We start from the raw sequence: 22,569 nt of genomic DNA on the forward strand, positions 1-22,569 counted from the left end.
GCTGGAGAATAGAACTATCCTACAATCCAGCAATTGCAGTACTGGCTATTAATCCAAAGAACACAAAAACACCAGTGCAAAAGGACACATGCACCCCTGTGTTTATAGCAGCATTATTTACGGTAGCCAAGATATGGAAGCAGCCCAAGTGTCCATCAACTGATGAATAGATAAAAAAAGATGTGGTATACATATACAATGAAATATTATTCAGCCAGAAAAAAAAAACCACAATGAAATCTTTGCTATTTGAGCCAGAGATGCTAAGCAAAATAAGTTAGAGATAGACAAATACCATATGATTTCACTCATATGTGGGATTTAAGAAACAAAACAAATAAGCAAAGGGGAAAAGAGAGAAATAAATCAACAGACTCTTAACTGTAGAGAATAAATTGATGGTTACCAGAGGGGAGGTGGGTGGAGGGGGATGGGTAAAATTTGTGATAGGGATTAAGGAGTGTCATTGTTGTAATGACATTGGATAATGTATGCAATTGTTTAATCACCATATTGTATGCCTGAAACTAATATATCACTGCATGTTAACTAATTAGAATTAAAATGAAAACTTTTTTTAAAAGATTTTATTTATTTATTTGACAGACAGAGATTACAAGTAGGCAGAGAGGCAGGCAGAGAGGAGGAAGCAGACTCCCCACCGAGCAGAGAGCCCGATGTAGGGCTCGATCCCAGGACCCTGAGATCATGACCTGAGCCGAAGGCAGCGGCTTAACCCACTGAGCCACCCAGGCGCCCCTAAAATGAAAAGTTTTTGAAAAGTTTTTAAAAATTTTATGATATTATGCTCCTGAGAAATGTAATATCATTTCCCAGACCTGACTGTTTCTCCCATGGGTGGTAGCTCTCCCTCTCAGTCTTGAGGAAACTGGACAAAATTATTCTGAAGTTTATCAGAAGAGAAAGAAGAGCCAAGAAGACTTTTTAAAAAAATACTTGCTTCCATCAGAAAGGATGAATACCCAACTATTCTATCAACATGGACGGGACTGGAAGAGATTATGCTGAGTGAAATAAGTCAACCAGAGAAAGTAAATTATCATATGGTTTCACTTATTTGTGGAGCATAACAAATAACACAGAGGACATGGGGAGATGGAGAGGAGAAGGGAGTTGAGGGAAATTGGAAGGGAAGGTGAACCATGAGAGACTATGGACTCTGAAAAACAACCTGAGGGTTTTGAAGGGGCAGGGGGTGGGAGGTTGGGGGAGCCTGGTGGTGGGTATTAAGGAGGGCACGTATTGCATGGAGCACTGGATGTGGTGCAAAAACAATGAATACTGTTAAGCTGAAAAGAAATTTAAGAAAAACAGTAAATAAATAAATAGATTTACAGAATTAGTGCCAGAATAGTACGGACAGTTCCCAAATACCCATATCAGTGCACTCTGTTGTTGATACCTTAGATTAATATAGCATGTTTGTCACAATTCAAAAAAAGAAAAAAGACTTGCTATCCTGTATTAAATGTTACATGATTTAAATGAAACAAGATGGGATTGGGAGAGAGACAAACCATAAGAGACTCTTAATCTCAGGAAACAAACTAAGGGTTGCTGGGGGATTAGGAGGGAAGGGATAGGGCGGCTGGGTTATGGACATTGGGGAGGGTATGTGCTATGGTGAGTGCCATGAATTGTGTAAGACTGATGATTCACAGACCTGTACCCCTGAAGTAAATAATACATTATATGCTAATTTTAAAAAAGTTACATGATTTAGTGGCACCTAGGGAGCCCAATTGGTTAAGCATCTGACTTTTTTTTTTTAAGATTTTATTTATTTATTTGACAAAGAGATCACAAGTAGACAGAGGCAGGTAAGAAAGGGTTGGGGGAAGCAGGCTCATTGCTGAGCAGAGAGCCCAATGCAGGGCTCGATTCCAGGACCCTGGGATCATGACTTGAGCCAAAGGCAGAGGCTTTAACCCACTGATCCACCCAGGCACCCCTCTTTTCTTTCTTTTTAAAGATTTATTTATTTGTTTATTTATTTGGCAGAGAGAGAGAGAGATCACAAGTAGGCAGAGAGGCAAGCAGAGAGAGAGGGGGGATGCAGGCTCCCTGCTGAGCAGAGAACCTAGTGCGGGACTTGATCCCAGGACCAGAGCTAAAGGCAGAGGCTTAACCCACTGAGCCACCCAGGTGTCCCAAACATCTGACTCTTGATAACGGCTCAGGTAATAATCTCAGGTTGTGAGATCAAGCCCCACATTGGGCTCCATGCTAGGTGTAGAGCCTACTTAAGACCCTCCCCGCCTCCCGCTGCCCCATCTTTTAAAAAACAAAAGTGGAGAGGATGAGTTAAGATAATCGAGGAGCAGGGGACCCTAAGTCTTGTCCCTCAAGTACAGCTAGCTAGTTATCAAATCATTCTGAATACCTGAGAAATCAATCAGAGATCTGAGAAAAGAAATGTTGCAAGTCTACAAGTAGAAAAGCCATCTACCTTTTGGAAGGTAGGAAGTGCAGAGACTTGAGTCAGGGGTGATACAGCTGAGGATATGGCAGAGAGGAGGGAGTCTGCTTACAGAGGCTACTGCAAAGTATTATAAACAGTGGAGTGCAGAATTGGAACTCTTAGAAGTCTGCTACAGTGGGGATGTCCTGGCTTAAAGATGCTTAGGTGGTGAAACATTCCAGGATGTGACAGCATTGTCTCAGGACCCCAAGGGTCAGAAGAAGAATGGGGGGTGCCTGAGTGGAGCAGAGTTCGCAGATGTAGGAGTGGGGAAGCAGGCGGAAAACAGTAACTCTAGGTGCTGTCTTTCTGCTCTACATTGCCATAAACTGTGAACTGTTACATGGTTGCACAATCACTTTCCTGGGAGGGGTCCAGCAAAAGGCAGAAGGTAGTGAGACCCTCCTCCCTCCCCCAGGAGGAACAGTGCAGGTCTACTCCACAGGAATCCATAAAATTGGGGGTTTTGAAATTTAGTCACAGGCCTGAGATAAAAACAACTCAGTCACAGGGCAGATGAACACAGAGTTCTGACAGAAACCAGGGAGACAAGAGTGATTGATTGCTTTTCTGTGAAGGCTCACTGAAGAATGGAGGGTGCAAACTTCCAGCTTGGGGCTAGAGAGTGGGGTGCCACCATATTCACCCCACCCATCAGTGTTGAAAGCCTTCAGGAGCAAAACAGTGCTACATAGTGGAATCCAGATTTGCTTACACTGAGCCCAGCCTCTGAGCAAGGGAGGCATATTTTCAATAGGGCAAGTCCATCTGAGAATCAGTCAACAGACCCCTCTGCCAGAACACCAGCACAAACAACTGGATCACACCAAGTTTACTGATCACAGAAGGTTGCAAAGCTTCAGCTCCTGGGGAAAACAGTGTATGGTATTCTTTTTATTTTTATTCTTTAGTCTTATAGTATTATTTTGGGGGTTATTTTCTTATTTATTCAATCCTTTTTTTAATTCCTTCTTAATTATTATTTTTAATATGTATGTTTTTTATTTTTGTTTCCTTTTTATTATATTTTATTTTTATATATATGTAAGTTTTACTGTCTTATTTTGGAACCTAATTTCTTTCTTTCTTTCTTTCTTTCTTTTCTTCTTCTTCTTTTTTTTTTTTTTTTTTTTTGGTGGCAGCAAAGCAAAGTTTTGTGTTGTTTTGTTTTGTCTTTAGCAAAGTAAAGTTTATTGAGTGACAAAGTGACAGTACAAAGCTCCTGAGGAGGGGGAGGGAAGTTTCTTTTAATAAGAGTTCTAGGCCAGATTCCCAGGCTTCACAGAGGAATTCTACCAAACATTTAAAGAAGAATTAATACCTATTTTTCTGAAACTCTTCCAGAAAATAAAAATGGAAAGAAAATGTCTAAACTCATCCTATGAGCCTGGCATTACCTTGATCCCAAAACCAAGCAAAGATCCCACTAAAAAGAATTACAGACCAATATCCCTGATAGACATGGATGCAAAAATTCTTACCAAGATACTAGCTAATAGGATCCAACAGTACATTAAAAGGATTATTCACCATCACCAAGTGGAATTTATTCTTGGGTTGCAGGGGTGGTTCAATATTTGCAAATCAATCAATCAATGTGATATACCACATTAATAAAAGAAAGGACAAGAACCATATGATCCTCTCAATAGATGCAGAAAAGGCATTTGACAAAATATATCATACTTTCTTGATAAAACTCTGCACTGTACAGGAGTAGAGAGAACATACCTCAATATCATAAAAGCCATAAATGAAAGACCCACACCAAATGGCATCCTCAGTGGGGAAAAACTGAGAGCTTTTCCCCCAAGGTCAGGAACACGGCAGGGATGTCAGTTCTCCCCACTGTTGTTGCACAAGTATTGGAAGACGTAGCCTCAGCAATCAGACAAGAAAAAGAAATAAAAGGCATCCAGATTGGCAAAGAAGAGGTCAAATTTTCATGTTTCACAAACGACATGATACTCTATATAGAAAACCCAAAAAAACGCCACCAAAAATTTGCTAGAACTGATACAGGAATTCAGCAAAGTCACAGGATATAGAATCAATGCACAGAAGTCAGTTGGATTTCTATACATTAACAATGAGAAGAAAAAAAAAATCAAGGAATCGATCCCATTTGCAATTGCACCAAAACCCATAAGATATCTAGGAATAAACCTAACCAAAGAGGTAAAGGATCTATACTTTGAAAACTATAGAACACTTATGAAAGAAATTGAGCAACATGTAAAGAAATGGAAAAACTCATGGTTAGAAAGAACAAATATTGTTAAAATGTTTATGCTACCCAAAGCAATCTATACATTCAGTGCAATCCCTGTCAAAATAACATCAGCATTTTTCACAGATCTGGACCAGACAAACTAAAATTTGTATAGAACTGGAAAAGACTCCAAATAGCCAAAGGAATGTTGAAAAAGAAAACCAAAGCTGGAGGCATCACAATTCCAGACTTCAAGCTCTATTACAAAGCTGTAATCATCAAGACAATGTGGTACTGTCACAAACACACACACACACAGATCAATGAAACATAATGGAGATCCCAGAATTGGATCCTCAACTCTATGGTCAACTAATCTTCTTCAACAAAGCAAGAAAAAATATTCACATGGAGAAAAGACAGTCTTTTCAACAAATGGTATTGGGAAAATTGGACAGTCACATGTAGAAGAATGAAACTGGACCATTTCCTTATACCATACATAAAAACAGACTCAAAATGGATGAAAGACCTAAATGTGAGACAGGGAACCATCAAAATCCTGGAGGAGAACACAGGCAGCAACCTCTGTGACCTCAGCCACAGCAACTTCTTGATAGATACATCTGCAAAGGCAAGGGGGAAAAAAAGCAAAAATGAACTATTAGAACTTAATCAGGATAAAAAACTTGCACAGCAAAGAAAACAGTCAACAAAACTAAAAGGCAACCTGTAGGATAGGAGAGATATTTACAAATGACTTGTCAGATACTTAATACTTAACTATATAAAGAACTTACCAAATTCAACAGCCAAAAAAAAAAAAAAAAAAAATCCAGTTAAGAAATGGGCGGAAGAGATGAACAGACATTTCTCAAAAGAAAACATACAGATGGCCAATAGACACATGAAAAAATACTCTACATCAGTGAGCATCAGGAAAATACAAATCAAAACCACAATAAGATACAACCTCACCATGGCTAAAATTAACAACTCAGGGCAAAGGATATTGGTGAGGTTGCAGAGAAAGGGGAACCCTCTTACACTGTTGGTAGGAATGCAAGCTGGTGCAGCCACTCTGGAAAACAGTATGGAGGTTCCTCAAAAAGTTAAAAATAAACTAACCTCCTATCTAGCAATTGCACTACGAGGTATTTATCCAAAGAATATAAATATTGTGACCAGAAGGGGCACCTGCACCCCAACGCTTATAGCATCAATGTCCACAATAGCTAAATTATGGAAGGAGTCCAGATGTCCACTGACAGATGAGTGGAAAAGAAGATGTGGTATGTCCTGGGGATAAAAATATATTATATGTTTATAAAAAATAAAAAAATTTAAAAAATAAAATAAATGGTGCAGGGGAAAAAAAAAGAAGATGTGGTATATATATACAATGGAATAGTACACAGCCATCAAAAAATGAAATCTTGGGACGCCTGGGTGGCTCAGTGGGTTAAAGCCTCTGTCTTCGGCTCAGGTCATGATCCCAGGGTCCTGGGATCGAGCCCCACATCGGACTCTCTGCTCAGCAGGGAGCCTGCTTCCTCCTCTCTCTCTGCCTGCCTCTCTGCCTCCTTGTGATTTCTGTCTGTCAAATAAATAAATAAATCTTTTAAAAAAATGAAATCTTGCCATTTGCAATGACGTGGATGGAACTAAAGGGTATTATGTCAAGTGAAATAGTCAGTCAGAGAAAGACAATTATTATCTGATCTCACTGGTATGTGGAATTCAAGAAACAAAACAGAGGATCATAGGGGAGGAGAGGAAAAAAGAAAGCAATACTAAACCAGAGAAGGAGACAAACCATAAGAGACTCTTAATCATAGGATAAAAGCTGAGGGTTGCTGGAAGGGAGGGGATGTGGAGAGATGGGGTAACTGGGTGATAGACATTAAGGAGGGTATGTGATGTAATGAGCATTGGGTATTATATAAAACTGATGAAGCATAGGCCTGTACCTCTGAAACCAATAATACATTATATGTTAGTTAAATTAATTTAAAATTTTAAATGTTTAAAAAAATAAAAATAGAAGATAGAAATACACACAAAAAAATTTTCATAACACAATAATGGAGTCTCTATTTTTTAAAGATTTTATTTATTTGACAGAGAGAGCACAAGCAGGGTGAGTGCCAGGCGGTGGGAGAGGAGAAGCATGCTCCCCACAGAGCAGGGGGAGCCCAATGTGGGAGTCAGTCCCAGTACTCTGAGATTATGACCTGAGCTAAAAGCAATTGCTTAACCAATGAGCCACCCAGGTGCCTTGGGCTCACTGTTTGTAATAATTCATAACACTTACGTGTTTTGATGTGATGGTTTTGTCATATGTTATATTATCAGGCTTACTATTACCAAACTGCAGGTCCTTGATGTCAGGGACTGTGTTACTCATCTATCTTTTTATCCCCCACAAGATCAAACACACTGGCCTCTATACAATAGCTGCCTAATAATGGTGTATTGATTTAAATTTCATTAAGCAAGTTTAGGAAAAGCTGCCTTGGAAAGAACCTCAAATACCTTAAAATAAGGTCCTGGGATTGACTAATTGGAGAGGGCTGGGTTTCTGTGTTTAGCAGTGATATTGGTACAGCCATCCTGTTGTCTGTGGAGACATCACCTAGGATTATTACTGAGAGACATTCATGGTACAAAACTCCTCGAGGGGTGCCTAGGTGGCTCAGTGGGTTAAGCCTCTGCCTTCAGCCCAGGTCATGATCTCAGGGTCCTGGGATCGAGCCCCACATCAGGCTCTCTGCTCAGCAGGGAACCTGCTTCCCCCTCTCTCTCTACCGGTCTCTCTGCCTATTTGTGATCTCTGTCTGTCAAATAAATAAATTAAATTTAAAAAAAAAGAAAAAAAAACCTCCTCGAAAGTTTCTGGTCCTGTTGCCTCCAGAATGCTTTAACACTTGAGGATTTCCATTTTTATTGTATTTCTTCGTTCTTCGAATAGAGACAAAAGCCCCATTTGTAGACATAATCCTCCTCAGTGAGAAAGTGTGAAGATCTAGTGAAGTCTTCACTAGCAGCCAGCATCCCAGGCTGATCCATAGAGGATTATCCTTCTCATCATTTCTTTCCTCTTTTTCAGAACAAGTGAGATATCTACAAGCCAATAGCAGAGAACTCAACTCTACCTTTGGATATCCCGTGAGTATCAGGCCTCTAGTTACTTCAGGGGGTTAGTATTCTCCTCTAATATTCCCCTTTGTGAGTAGGGCAGGAATTCATTGCAGATGTAGATCCTACAGCATAGGTTCTACTTTCTTTCAAGCTCCTATACAATGAGGGCCGGTATAGTGAGGGCTCAGAAACCAAAATTAATTCTCCTGACCTAGGCTCAGGAGAGAATATATCTCAGATTTTGGGTTTCATATATAACTTCTAGAAAAGAAATACTGTAGTTTTTTCTTGCACAAATAAAGTCGTAGTTCAACAATCTTTTTTCCACTTGGAGATCTGTGATAATACACAGATCTAACAGTGGAATGGTTTTTCACTGTTTTAAATATACCTTAATTTATTTTACCAGTCTCCTATTGATGAACATTTAAAATGTGTCCATTCAGGGGTGCCTGGGTGGCTCAGTCAGTTAAGTGTCTGACTTTTGGGTTTGGTTCAGGTCATGATCTTGGGGTGGTGAGACTGATCTCCACATCAGGGCAGAGTCTTCTTGAGATTTTCTCTCTCCCTCTTTCTCTGCCCCACCCCTGGTTCATGTACACACACACACACTCTCTTTAAAATAAATAAATAAACCTTAAAGAAATAAAATGCCTCCATTCATATCCAGGTGTCCCCTCTAAAAAAATAGTCCCCAGTGTTTTGCTATGATAAAGGGTTCTGAATGAACACCATTAATCATAAATTTTGTCACATTTGTGTGAATATATCTTTTTTTAAAAGACATTTTTGTTTTAGAGAGAGAGAGAATGTGCAAGAGCAGGAGGAGGGGGCAGAAGCAGAGAGGAGGGGAAGCAGACTCCTTGCTGAGCGGGGAGACCAAGGCAGGGTTCTATCTCAGGACCCAGAGACCATGGCCTGAGCATAGACCAAGAGTTGGACACTTAACCAACTGAGCTACCCAGGTGCCCCTTGTGTGAATATATCTTATGAAAATTTCCTAGAAATGAATTGGCTGGGTCAAAGGAAAAACACATTAAAAATTGTGATGCATATTGCCAGACTTCCCTCTAAAAAGATTATATCTACTTATATTCTACTTATAGTAGAGACTGCTCATTTTTCCATATTGCTGCCAGACTAGATATTATCAATCTTTTTCATCTTTGTCGGGCTCTTGAATGAAAAATGATGTTTTGTTATCTATTCTTTCTTAATTTCAAGTGACTTCAGTAATCTTTTCATGCTAATTAACCTTTTGTATTTCTTTTTATGGAACTACCTCTTTGCCCATTTTCTATTAGGTTGTTCATTTTTCACTTACTTATTAATAACTCATAAAGAGATATATATTTCAAATTCATACTCCAGCACCTATCCTTGCCCACCGCTGCTCCCTGTAGAGAACTATTCATTTTACTTTCTTGTATATTCATCAGTGCTTCTTTGTGTAAATAAAGCAAAGCCGCTTTCTTAAACTGTTGAGAAGCTTTACAGATATCCTGGAGATGTTTTCATAATAACTTTTTCCTTCTTTTCTTTTTTCACCTGCATAGTATTTCTTATGTAGATTTAGCATAATTTATGTAGCCAGTTTCTTAAAATTGGCATTTGGGTTGTATCTAGCCATTTATAGTTACAAGGAACGTTTTTATACATGTTATTTTGTGCATATACAGCTATATCTATCTATCTCTCTATCTATCTATAGTGGTAGGTATATAAATACATATATAGCCATACATATTTGTAGTCTCTGTAGGACATTAGTTTATGATTTCTGAGTTAGAGAGGTTCTGTATAATAACAATGTTCAGGGTATGGCCATGGGAGCAGATTTTCTTTCCCCCTTTCTATCTTTTAGACATATATGAGAGACATTATAATGCAATAAAACTAGATTTTGACATTAGACAGACCTGAGTTTGAGCACAGCTCTACTCCTTACTAACTTTGCATCTTTAGTCATGTTTTTTAACCTTTCTGTTCTTGATTTTCCTCATCTGTGAAAAGGGCCTAATTCGCCTTACATGGTGCTTGTGGGAGTTAGGCATAGTTGTGAATAATACTGTCTCTCTTTCTGCAAGACACTATTGCTTCTTGAGGAAAGAGTACAAGTTTCATTCATCTCTGTATCCACAGTTTGCCTCACAATATTTGGCACATAAAATGGCATTTGATAAATTTACTAAATAAATAACTTTTCTTATGTATTTAACAACCATTTCATATCCATGGCAAATTATTGATTTTTCTCCTGTTCTCCACTCTTTTCCAGTCATATTCCTTTTCTTCTTCTCAGCCTCTAACTTCTGATTCCCATTGTGGCCTTGGCCTTATGTTCTCCTCTATTCCCTCATTTAGCCAACAGTCAGGTTTTACTACCTAAGTAAACAGCCCAAACCAAAATCCACCACCTCTATCATGCTTAAATTTTGTCACCTCTGCCAAAAAAGAACTGAACACCGAAGAAATTCATAGTTATACAGATGTTCTACATTCTTTAGATATTCCTTCTGGTTTGACGTAGAACAGAACACTCTGGTTGCCAAGTTAGTAAAGAAATACTGATATTTCTGTCTTGATATAGAATCTGCAAGGCTTTTGTCTTTGTTTACTAAATAAATGCTACCAAGTGGGTAGAAACCTGAAATATGATAATTAGTTATAAAATCAAATGGACAATCAGTAGTGAAGGCTTGCTACTTCAGTAAGGCTGAAGATCAGAAAAGGTCTTTGGTTCCAAGTTTCAGAACTTTCTGTACTTAGACACTGAAAAATTTAAGAGTATCTCATGATCAAAGAAATCTATTTCTATGTTAGAAGAACATTTTCTCAGGGTTAGAATGGCTAATAGAGATCATTTAGTTAGAACTTCATTAAAGACAGACTTATGAGCTTCTCTGGGATAGATATTTAATTTTTTTTTAGCCTCTACTAGTATAGCCCAGAATAGGGCTATGAACAGAAGAAGCCTTGAGAAATCTATAGTGTTTGATTGATTACAAACTGGAAAATCATAGAGAAAAACACCAAGGAAATCTTAGTTGTAACTTGGATCTCTAAACTCCTAAGCTCTATTACTAGCTTCTCTTCCTTAGGAAAATAGAAAGACACATCTTGACCAAAGAGCCTATCTAGCCTTCCTGGGCAAGTTTTAGACTTAGGACTGAATGGTTTTTGTTTTCCAAGAGAAGGTTTCTGATGCTTTCCCAAGGCAGAGTCCAGCAAAATTCTTCATACTTGAGCAATATTTATACTACAGGACTGCATGTGGATTTTTCCTCTTGTTTTGGCCTTCTAGATGGAGGAGGTAGGGGAGAAGCTTATCTTTAGGAAATTGTTTGGTTAAAATTGTTATTCTTTTGCTTTTCTTGAGCTCTTATATTCAAGCTCTGACCTCTTAAGTCAAATGGTCAAAGACCCAAAGGTAGAAAGTAAGATGGTCCTGTCAACATCTTGAAATCAGAATTAAAGAGGTAGCAAGTTCCCATTTTCACTCAGCAAAATCCTAACTCACATGTAAACCAAAACTATTCAGGCTGTCAGGACAGTTAAAAGGCAAGTGACTTCCCAATGCTGACAGGGATCAGTATGGGAACACCTTCAGTGGGCTCAACTTGAAAGAGTAATTTGCTTTTGGCACCTTATATCCTTCAGCATTGAAAACAGTACATAAAGGTACATCAAACTGAATTTGCCAGGCTTAGAAAAACTTATTTGAGAGCTTTGGAGTAGAGCTAATACAAATGGCAGAGTTGCCTACTATTTAGGGCTGAGAAGGACTAGTGGGTGAGGTAAGATGACACTGAAGGATGTCTGAATCTATGAAAAGAAGGCATTTGGATAGTTATACAAGTGAACTGGGGCTCAGAGGACAGCACAGTCCCAACTCTGCAACTGATTTTGTGATCTTTGGCATATAACCTCAGTGCCTCAATTTCCTCATCCTCAAAAAGTGATCATACAGTCCTCTCCTCATAGGGTTATTGTGAGGAATAAATAAGCTGCTACATATAAAATGCTTAGAACAGTGCCTTGCATGTAGTAAGTATTCAATAAATGTAAGCTTTTATTGTTGATTTTATTATCATTTTTTTCTTTTTTTTTTAAGATTTTATTTATTTATTTGATAGATCACAAGTAGGCAGAGAGGCAGGCAGAGGGGGAGGGGGAAGCAGGCTCCCTGCTGAGCAGAGAGCCTGACGTGGGGCTCCATCCCAGGGCCCGGGATCATGACCTGAGCCAAAGGCAGAGGCTTAACCCACTGAGCCACCCAGGCTCCCCATCATTATTATTAATAACATCAATAAACAAAGAATTCCATGCCTCAAAAAGTTCCCATATTGATCAGACTTGCCTTCTTTGCATTCTCTAGGTCTCCACGAAAAGTGGGAGACAAACACTTCTTCCCTCCCTCCCCCTCACCCCATGGTAGAAGAACAGAGGCTTTTTCTGTTTCAGGGAGTGGTCTTGGTGCTTTTTGTTAAAACTGGGAGGTGGGGTTTTTTGTTCCTCTAATTGTGCTTGTTTTCTTTTACTCACAGAACAATACCATCAAGACCTCAAGATACAGTGTCTTTAACTTCTTGCCCCTGAACCTGTTTGAACAATTCCAGAGACTTGCAAATGCATATTTCCTCATTTTGCTATTCCTACAGGTATTGACTTTTGGGATCTTTTCCACAGAGCATTTTATCACTGTCTCTGGGATCTGTTTACGTAATCAGTCCTTTTCCCTAAACTGAGAAACGTCTCTTTAAATAACAGGCAAAAGTCTGGGCAATCACAAAAAACCTGTGGTCAGGATTAGGTGGGATGAAATAAATCTCTACAAAAGGAAGGACACAAGGTCACTGAATCCCAAGGAAGGAGAGCTCCCTCACCATGCCTGCATGGCCACAATTCAGCTTGACCACAGGAGGTCACAGACTCTTCACCCCAACCACAACTACAACTCCATTTCTTATTCATTCCCAGCCTCCCTGACAGAAAGTTAACATGCAGGAATTCTGAGAAAGAGAATGGTTTAGAGCATACAAGTACCACCACAGGGCGAGGAAGTAGGGCAGTTCTGGACCAAATTGGGAGAGAGGAACAGATTGTCTCTTTTCCACTTATGTTGAGGGATAAAGGAGGTGATGTGGTTTTCCAGTGTCCACTCTTCTCTCCCAGTTCCCCTTACCTCTCACCGGAACCTTCATCATCAGAGGAGAAATAGCCCATCAAGACTATTGTAGTGGGGGAAATAAATAAATAAATAAATAGATAGATAAATAAATAAATAAATAAAAAAGACTATTGGAGTGGATTTGGGGACAGATAGCTGGCAACTTACTATCTCCTATTGTCCTTTCTTGGTGATTTTTTTCCCTCTTTTTTTTTTTTTCTTGGTGATGTTTACAAAATATTTATATCTATATTATATATTTACTTATAATACTTATATTTCCAAAACAGTGGAAAGCAGCTAGGATCACTGAATCTATTATGAACCTGTGGAAGTAAGAGTTTAGGGGTGGCTGGTGCTGGTAAGAAATATATTGTCCTTTAAGCTTTCTGAACCAAGTTTCTTCCTTTTCCCTCTCACAGTTGATTCCCCAGATCTCCCCCTTGGTGTGGTACACGACTGTGATACCCCTGATGGTGGTGCTATCCATAACAGCAGTGAAGGATGCCATCGATGATGTGGTGAAGTGGCTTTTTGGGCTCCTAGTCCTTCACTGTACCTAGTTGGGTTGGGGGTCAAAAAAGGCTTCCCAGAATTACCTAGTGCAAGGAAGAAGCACTGTATGGAAAGAGATGTTTCCTTTCCTTACTTTCTTATCCATCCCAGAAGAAAATGTAATTCCCTTAGCCTCAAGATTGGTGGTCTATGCATGGCCAGAAAATGGCAGTGCAAGACCTTTGTCTTCCTCTGCCACCATTTAGCCCACTTTCAGGCTTTCTTCCAGCTCCTTTCTAATAACCCACCTCTTCCCTCACTTGGCTTTCTTCAAGTTTGTGCTCATCTTCCTCCTTCTCTCTTTTTTTTATTCCTGTTCCCTTCCTCCCTCTGTCCCCTCCTCCCTCTTTGTTCTGTTCTTAGTTTTCTCCCCCCATTTCCACATTCCCCTTCTCTTCTCTAGCTCTCCCTCCTTCCCATTCCAACTTTCACTTCTGTACGGTATATACAGCTAGGAACCCTTTGGGTTTAGAACGCCTTAGGACATAAACAGAGGCCAGTTCCTTTCCTGGTCTTGGAGGGAGAAACTGGCTCACAGTGAGCTGCTTGGCATCGTTTTTGCGTCTTACAGCAGGCCTGGCATAGAACGGTGAGAGTGAAGCCCCAGTACCAAGCCTGCTAGTGGGATTTGGGAAGTCAGACCTCTTGACCTAACTCCAGCTCCCCTAAGAGAGTCCTTCTGATTTTGCCAGGATAGATTTTTAGACCAAAGTTTGTGAGCTTGATGTTACTCTAGCTTTTTAACTCTGCAACTCATTTAAATCCATAATTAGCCATATAGTAGTTGAAATTTTAGTCAAAACTCAGATGTACAAAATGTGACTTTATTTCTCTACAGCTAAACTCAGTATATCTCACAACTACCACCCCACCATTCCAAACCTTTTTAATGAGAGCTGAACACTAAATTTGCCAATTCAAGGTAACCCAGTTACTTCTGGGTTAGAATTTACTTTTTTTAGCATAAGCATGCTGACAAATTCAAGATTCTCCCTCTCCTCTTCATAATCCTGCCTTTTTCCCAGGGAGTGATCTCACCTGGAAGTAGAAGATTCATGTGAGCATCAGGACATACACTTCTATTTGGTTTTTGAATAGAAGACCTCTGTTGCTCTTTCCTTAGTGCATCTCCTGTAGAAGCTTCTGTGTGTTGACTGTAGTGGAGGTATGCTTGAGAATTCTTAACTTTTCCCTGCTCCTACCAAGGTGTTCACAGGGACTCTGGTCCTGTCCCTCATTTTTCATTCTCTCCTCTGTGGCTTTAACTAAGATGCTTGTTCTCATTCCCCCAATTTGGCTTTTGATATTTAAAGCCAAGATTTTTTTTTTTTTAAAGATTTTATTTATTTGACAGAGAGAGATCACAAGTAGGCAGAGAGGCAGGCAGAGAGAGAGAGGAGGAAGCAGGCTCCCTGCTGAGGAGAGAGCCCGATGCGGGACTCGATCCCAGGACCCTGAGATCATGACCTGAGCCGAAGGCAGCGGCTTAACCCACTGAGCCACCCAGGCGCCCCTAAAGCCAAGATTTTGTCTCTTGTCTTTTCTCTTCTTTTTCTGACCTTCTTTCCCAGCTTCTCTGAGACAATCAACCTCTTACCCTGGTTTTAATGATAGAAAGGCTTGGGAGTTAAAGGAAAATTATAAATAAGGAGTATTACCTTGGGTAGTATTTCAGAATACTAACCTTCTACATGCAGTTTGCTCTATGCCTATTTCCTGAACATTTTCTTGTGTAATTTTAGAAAAGGCACCAAAATGACAATCACGTCAACAACCGTTCTGTTCTGGTGGTGATGAATGGCAGGTAAGTCATAGGGAAACCAGTTTAGGTAGCTCAGTTCTGGGAAAGGGTTGTCTTTGCTAAAGCTTGATGGTGTTGGGTACTTTGGAAAGGTAATTCAGAACAGTGAAAAGAACCTAAGGTTGAACATAAGAATTTGTTTCCAGATCTAGCATACACTGAATTTGCTGTGGGACCTCAGATCTCTCTGAGCCTCATATTTCTTATCTATAAAGGAAAATAAAATTCTGTACCTTGGAGGATGTTGCAAAAATGAAAATGAAATAATATATATTAAGGTAATTAACAATTTATGACATACAAGTGATTATTATTAATGTAGTTGTCAGCATGGAGATATGTGTCTTTAGAACATCATTAGATTCTGGCATGGCTTATTGGCCATTATACTATATAACATTTGATCAGGTCATATCTTCATTAACAATCTAAATAAAGTATTGGCTAAAAAAAATAATAAAAATAAAGAAAGTATTGGTGTTGACCCTATTGCTGTGGTGTTTGGTGGTAACCGTCTAAAGTGTTGTCAATGAGTCTGTGTTTATATTTGATGATGTCCTACAAAATTTAAGCAATTTACTTTGTCAGGAATATACAAAGGCAGACATAATTCCTACATAAAACAAAATATGGAGACTATCATAAAAGATACAAAAAAATATAAGAATTAATAAAAATGAGGAATCATACCTGGTTAAAAGAATCAAGGAAGACTTTCTAGAAGAGCTAATGTCTGTGCTAGGCCTTAAGGAATGGGAAGAATTCAACAAATAGAGATTGTAAAACAGGAAAAAATGACGAGTATGTGCAGTAACATGATTGTATTATGAAGAATATCAAAATTGCAGTCTAGTCTTTGTTCACAGTGGCCCTATAGAACCCCCAGGAACTGTAGTTTTAATCACATAATTCTTCTACATGAAGTTCTTGGGTATCTAATCCTGTTATTTATTGTTACAGCTCATTCTTATTCCTGGTGGATTATTTCTTCAAGTGTTTTGGTCTGTTGAAGCCTCTCATAAGACACCACCAGAAAAGTCAGTTGTGATTAAAAAGAAAATTTGAAAGAAAGAAAGAAAGGAAATAAAAAGGAAAAAAAAAGAAAAGACAAAAACTCAGTGTCTTAGAAATTTTCAGGGCTAGGGAATTACCGACCAAATGGATTTAGTCAAATGAACTCCTCAAGTAGTTTGAGCACTTGGGTTTTGAAAGACTGTTGGAGGGACACCTGGGTGCTCAGTCATTAAGTGTATGCCTTCCACTCAGGTCGTGATCCCCCAGGTCCTGGGATCCAACCCTGCATTGGGCTCCCTGCTCAGCAGGAAGCCTGCTTCTCCCTCTCCCACTTCCCCTGCTTGTGTTCCCTCTCTTCCTGTCTCTCTCTGTGTCGAATAAATAAATAAAATCTTAAAAAAAAAAAAAGACTAAAAGAAAGACTAAAAAGAATCTGTCATAGAGTGGTTTTAGGGTGGGAGGCCACCAGTCTGGCCCTGGTTAGACTTTACAAGCCAGTGTTTAATTGAACACTCAGTGAAGCTGGTTGTTCAAACAGTCTGTATTCCAGAAAGTGGCTTTCTTTTTCTAGAATACATAGTTTTGAATAGAACTGCTATTGAAAAATTTGTCTGTTTTGCAAGTTGTGATTTCTGCCATTTTCATTTCTCAATAATTTTGGTTACAAGCACATTATTAGTAGAATTTTCTTTATAAGAATTCTAAATCTTCTGAGTTGAGGTTGTATCCCTTTTGAGGGTTATGTGTTTGCTTCTGCCACATAACTCAAGGATATCACCTACTGAGACCAATTTGAGGAGTTATAAATTTGAATCCCATACCTCATTAGGCTATACATTCTTAAGGGGGGAGTTCTCTACTGTCTGACGCTCAACCCTCCAGAGTAAGACAGACAAACTTTCTTGCCAGTGGTTTGATTTTTTTTTTTTAGACTACCCTTTCCCTAGAGTTGTTGCCCTTTCAGAGTCCTGGCTTTATGAGGGGTTCTTAGTTCCAACTCATTGCCTCTCAAGATCCTAAGGCTTCATGTCCTGTCCCTCAGTGGGCTAAATTAAAATTCAAGTCACTAATTATTAAGATTGGCGATTCCTTCCTTTACTCAGAGCAAGAACAGCTTTAGAACATGCTGACTTTTGGATTTGAGATCCTTGTTTTGTAACGTTTTGTTTCTCCTGGTTCCTTACTTTGTGGTAAGCGTAGCCTTACTTTTGAAAGAATGTTTGCCTTAGCATATCTAGCATTTCTAAATGCTGGTAGTAGAAAAGGTACCATTATGTCACAGAACTTCAGGAGGTATCATTCACCAAAAAAAGAGACTGTAATGTGAATGGTCTCCTCTGGAGTTGCCTTCTCTAGCTCTCGGGTTGTGTTTTCTAAACCAAAAGTTAGAATGCAATGCCCGGAAAGTATTCTTATGGCATAACAGGATTTAATATTTTAAACCAGAAGGCAGTATCTTTCCTTCTCCTAAATTTGGGACACATGATTGTTATAATGTCCAGGGGAAAAAATGGTAATCGTTTGAAGCTCCTATGTAATAAAATATAAGCTGTTAAATCTTTTGGAGAAGCCCAAATGGTGTAGCTCTTCTTGCCACATTTTACTGATGAAAATCATGGCAGATAGAATGCCAGAGAACTAGCAAAAGTGAATGTGGCATCAAAACAAAGCAAAACAGTTATTCAGATGTTTTTCTGCAAGTCTTGTAGCTACTCCCTTACAAAACTATAAAGCAGATTCGAAAATTAGTAACAAAAATAAGTAAAGGTATAGGATTTTATCTGCGTAAAGATGACACTTGAAACCAAGGGAAGGAGGATGTATAAATAGTGGTTTTACAACAAAGTCTTACATTTGTATTGTATCATGCAGGGAGGGGTGGCAAAGTTGGTTGGGCCTCCAGCTCTTGGTTTTGGCTCTGTTCACGGTCTCAGGGTTGTGAGAGTGCATAAAACTTTCTCTCCCTCTCCCTCTGCCCTTCCCCCACAAAAATAAATAAATAATCTTATTAAAAATAATAACAGGCAGAGAAAATTGAATTTGTAAAAAGATTTAAAGAAATGTAACCCAGGAACTGGAAGAAAATTGTCTAAAAGAAAGAGTGAATTTATATAAAAGATTTTTTTTTTTTTTTTTGGATAAAAGAAGTTTGGCCCTTCTTAAAGAAGCTATCTTCCCAGAAAAGGCATTCTGAGAAAACCCATGCCTTTGTGTGTCTGGCAAAGTTGTGATGTATGTCATGCCTACAGATAACAAGGCTTCATTTGAAGGTGAAACAAGCAATGGCATCCAGGTATGCCTTCTCTTTGCCACATCTTTGGGTGCTTAGCATAACAAAATTGTTACAAAGAGATAGCTCATATTTCCAAAATGCTTATGGCACTATGTCTATCTTGCTTAGTTCTTTCTCAGAAAGATTTAGGGCCTCTATGCATTTAGGGAAATTGAGATACAAAAAAGGGAAGGGGAGAGAGCCAGTTACTACCGTAGAATCTGCTCCTACTGCCATCTGCCTTTTGTAGGAAGTGAGGATTTGAGGGGTCAAGAATAATCCAATTTTAAGGAAACTTGATATAATGAGCCCTGAGCATTATATGCAACTGATGAATCACTAAACTCTACCCTGAAATGAATAATACACTATATGTTAACTAACTTGAATTTTTTTAAAAAAAATAATCCAGGGGCGTCTGGGTGGGTCAGTTGTTAAGCAGCTGCCTTCAGCTCAGGTCATGATCCCAGGGTCCACATCAGGCTCCCTGCTCAGTGGGAGGCCTACTTCTCCCTCTCCCACTCCCCCTGCTTGTGTTCCCTCTCCTGATCTCTCTCTCTGTCAAACAAATAAATAAAATCTTTAAAAATTTTTTTTTAAAAATAGGGCTCCTAGGTGGCTCAGTGGGTTAAGCCTCTGCCTTCGGCTCAGGTCATGATCTCAGGGTCCTGGGATGGAGTTCCGCATCGGGCTCTGCTCAGCAGAGAGCCTGCTTCCCCCTCTCTCTTTGCCTGCCTCTCTGCCTACTTGTGATTCTTCTCTCTGTATGTCAAATAAATAAATAAAATCTTTAAAAAATAATAAAAAATAAAACAATCCAATTTTTAACATAAGTAAATAAAATTGGTACAGCTGTATGATAGAATACATTTTTATCAAAAATAGTGAGCCAAAAAAAATAGTGAGGCACATCTTCTATAAGTGCTCTGCAAGACATAAAAAATGCAAAGTGTAGCAAATTATGTATCTAGTGTGTAACTTTTAAATGTATATGTTGTATTACTGGATTGATATTTTCTAGAAAGGAAAACAAAAAATTGCAGTTGCAGGTGCCTGGGTGGCTCAGTGGGTTAAGCCGCTGCCTTCGGCTCAGGTCATGATCTCAGGGTCCTGGGATCGAGTCCCGCATCGGGCTCTCTGCTCAGCAGGGAGCCTATTTCCCTCTCTCTCTCTGCCTGCCTCTCTGTCTACTTGTGATTTCTCTCTGTCAAATAAATAAATAAATAAAATCTTTAAAAAAAAAATTGCAGTTGCTACCTTGAAAAGCAGAACGAAAATCAGGGGAGAGAGGAGACTTTTTCCTTTTATATACTTCTGTATTAGTTGAACTATTTTTTACCATATGCATATATACATATTTACAATATGCACATTCCTTTTAGTGAAAGAATAATTATGTGTGCATATGACTACAAGTGCCATAGAGTTTTAGAAAATCATTATAACCTGAAGTCAAGAGAAATGGGTCCCATTCTTGATTATAGCAAGGATTCATCACAAACCAGTTTGGTTCTCCTATAAGTCTTGACTTCATCTCAGCTTTTTTCTTTCTCTTTTTTATTTCTTTTCTTGATTGTCAAAGCAGAACTGTGGAGAAATTCTCAGAGCAGGCATTCAGGGCCCATTTTCTTACAGGATAAAGGAAGACAAATGGATGAATATTCAAGTGGGAGATATAATAAAACTAAAAAATAATCAGCCTGTCACGGTGAGTACCTCTTTGGGCTGTGGCTTTTTCTTTTTTGACTTGAGTGAGTACAAAGGAACCCTTTTAGCACTGCTGTGGCCCCTGCTTTTGGTGACCTCTGTCTGCCTCACTTTGCATCCAGAGATTAACAGTTCCTGTGGTAAGAAGCCCGTTTCTGTCTGTCTCTCACCACAGCTACAGATAAAGAATGACTTGTTTCAGGAGGGGCTGTGTGTGGTAGCAGCAGTGGGTCCTAGACAAAGAGAACAAACCAAGTATCTATAAAATTTTTAGGATGAATATCTGTTCATGAGGTAATTGCTTTTTGTCACACTGTAATATTAAAAGTCTGCCTTCCTGCTTTCCTTACCTTCTCTGACTTTTCTGACCACAGGCTGATGTGCTATTACTCTCTAGCAGTGAGCCCTATGGTCTGACATATATAGAAACAGCAGAACTGGATGGGTAAGTGTTCCTTCCTGATAGTCATTTAAGACAACTGAGCCACCTTAATATCTCACTGAGGGAGAGCATGATGCAGAGAATAAATTTTATTCTCAGATGGAAGTGCAAAAGATGCTAGAAATATCCAGATAAGCGAAAAGAGGAGGCCAGGCCCTTGGGACCTCAAGTCTAAGACTGAGCTCTTAACAGCAATAATCAAGCATCCACTGGGTGCAGAATCTGAACAAATAAACTCTATATTCTCAATCTCTAAACTGGAGACACTCTGGCTATATTCAGTAATGCTGAGTGATAAGAAAGAGGTGAATAGAACTGTAAAATTTCAGAATTTTTTTTTAAGAGTTCCGAAGTTTCCAGTGGGAGTTAAGGGGGTGGGGAGGATGAGCATGGGGGCAATTATTTACTGATAAAATACCGTGTTCTATAAAGGATTTAAGGTAGAGATTAATTAACATGCAAAAGCTAAGGTCTTAGGAAGATAGAGGCCATCTTCAGAGAGCTTGTCCTATAGGGTTTTCTATCGATTGCATTCTTACAACTATTCCTCTTGGTGCTCACAAGGTTTTTGAAATGTGGCTTCCATTTTTGTTTCTGTCTCTATGCAATTCCTGTATCAACAAATGGTTAACTGGGATTCCTTCATGTGTCCTATAACTATTTATGAAGTGAGGAGTATGTTTACTTGGAAATGTGTGCAGCAGTCTTACCAAGACCTGCTCCTTATTCTTTAAGGAAGCAGGTGCCACCTTCACGTTGTTTTGTGATGTCTCTTCAGCTTGATCAAGAGCACCTGACCGGGAAGATTTCATGGATTGGTTGAAGTAGAGGTGGTGTGTTGCAGGGAATGAGAGCAGGGAGAGGGGACTGAGTGGGCTAACACTTGGCTTCCTTGTGGAGCCATCTACCTCAATACTGACCTTGAGAGAGAACAGTAGATGTGACTCTTACAGCTCAAACCTGTAATCCAAGCTTTACTGGCAGTATCTATATTCTAAAATCCCATGACGAAGTAGGAGAAACTGGACCCCTGCTGCTGTTGTGCATGTGTCCTGTGCTCTGGTGACTCTGTGCCATTTGCTTTAGTGAAACCAACCTGAAAGTGAAGCAGTCCATCTCAGTTACCAGTAACTTGGAAGATAACCTGGGGCTGCTGTCTTCTTTTGATGGTGAGTTAGGAAGTAGGTTTGCCCCCGCAACATGTTTATCAGTAGAGGACTAGTTAAATAAAGTACAGTAACTTAACTAACTTCATAACTTACTAAGAACAATATGCAAGTTGATATTTTTTTTCATTTATTTATTTTAAGCATAACAGTATCATTATTTTTTCACCACACCCAGTGCTCCATGCAATCCGTGCCCTCTATAATACCCACCACCTGGTACCCCGACCTCCCACCCCCCCGCCACTTCAAACCCCTCAGATTGTTTTTCAGAGTCCATAGTCTCTCATGATTCACCTCACCTTCCAATTTACCCCAACCCCCTTCTCTCTAACTCCCCATGTCTTCCATGCTTTTTGTTATGCTCCACAAATAAGTGAAACCATATGATAATTGACTCTCTCTGCTTGACTGATTTCACTCAGCATAATCTCTTCCAGTCCCGTCCATGTTGCTACAAAAGTTGGGTATTCGTCCTTTCTGATGGAGGCATAATACTTCATAGTGTATATGGACCACATCTTCCTTATCCATTCATCTGTTGAAGGGCATCTTGGTTCTTTCCACAGTTTGGCAACCATGGCCATTGCTACTATAAACATTGGGA

General features: G+C 39.3%; 1 protein-coding gene across 2 annotated transcripts in view; it reads left to right on the forward strand.

The window, feature by feature from the left end:
- Positions 1-22,569, forward strand: part of LOC101673740 (phospholipid-transporting ATPase FetA-like) — a 115,506-nt gene that overhangs the window by 47,261 nt on the left and 45,676 nt on the right. For both annotated transcript variants that reach the window (XM_004747511.3, XM_045081556.1), the window contains 7 exons: positions 7,804-7,862; positions 12,383-12,496; positions 13,428-13,526; positions 15,303-15,364; positions 20,283-20,355; positions 20,729-20,799; positions 21,883-21,965. In XM_004747511.3, the coding sequence (XP_004747568.2) occupies positions 7,804-7,862; positions 12,383-12,496; positions 13,428-13,526; positions 15,303-15,364; positions 20,283-20,355; positions 20,729-20,799; positions 21,883-21,965 (561 nt within the window). The remainder of the gene's footprint in view (positions 1-7,803; positions 7,863-12,382; positions 12,497-13,427; positions 13,527-15,302; positions 15,365-20,282; positions 20,356-20,728; positions 20,800-21,882; positions 21,966-22,569) is intronic.

This window comes from Mustela putorius, unplaced genomic scaffold (assembly GCF_011764305.1).
Source record: "Mustela putorius furo isolate JIRA1106 unplaced genomic scaffold, ASM1176430v1.1 tig00000580_pilon_pilon_pilon, whole genome shotgun sequence".
Lineage (NCBI taxonomy): Eukaryota > Metazoa > Chordata > Mammalia > Carnivora > Mustelidae > Mustela > Mustela putorius.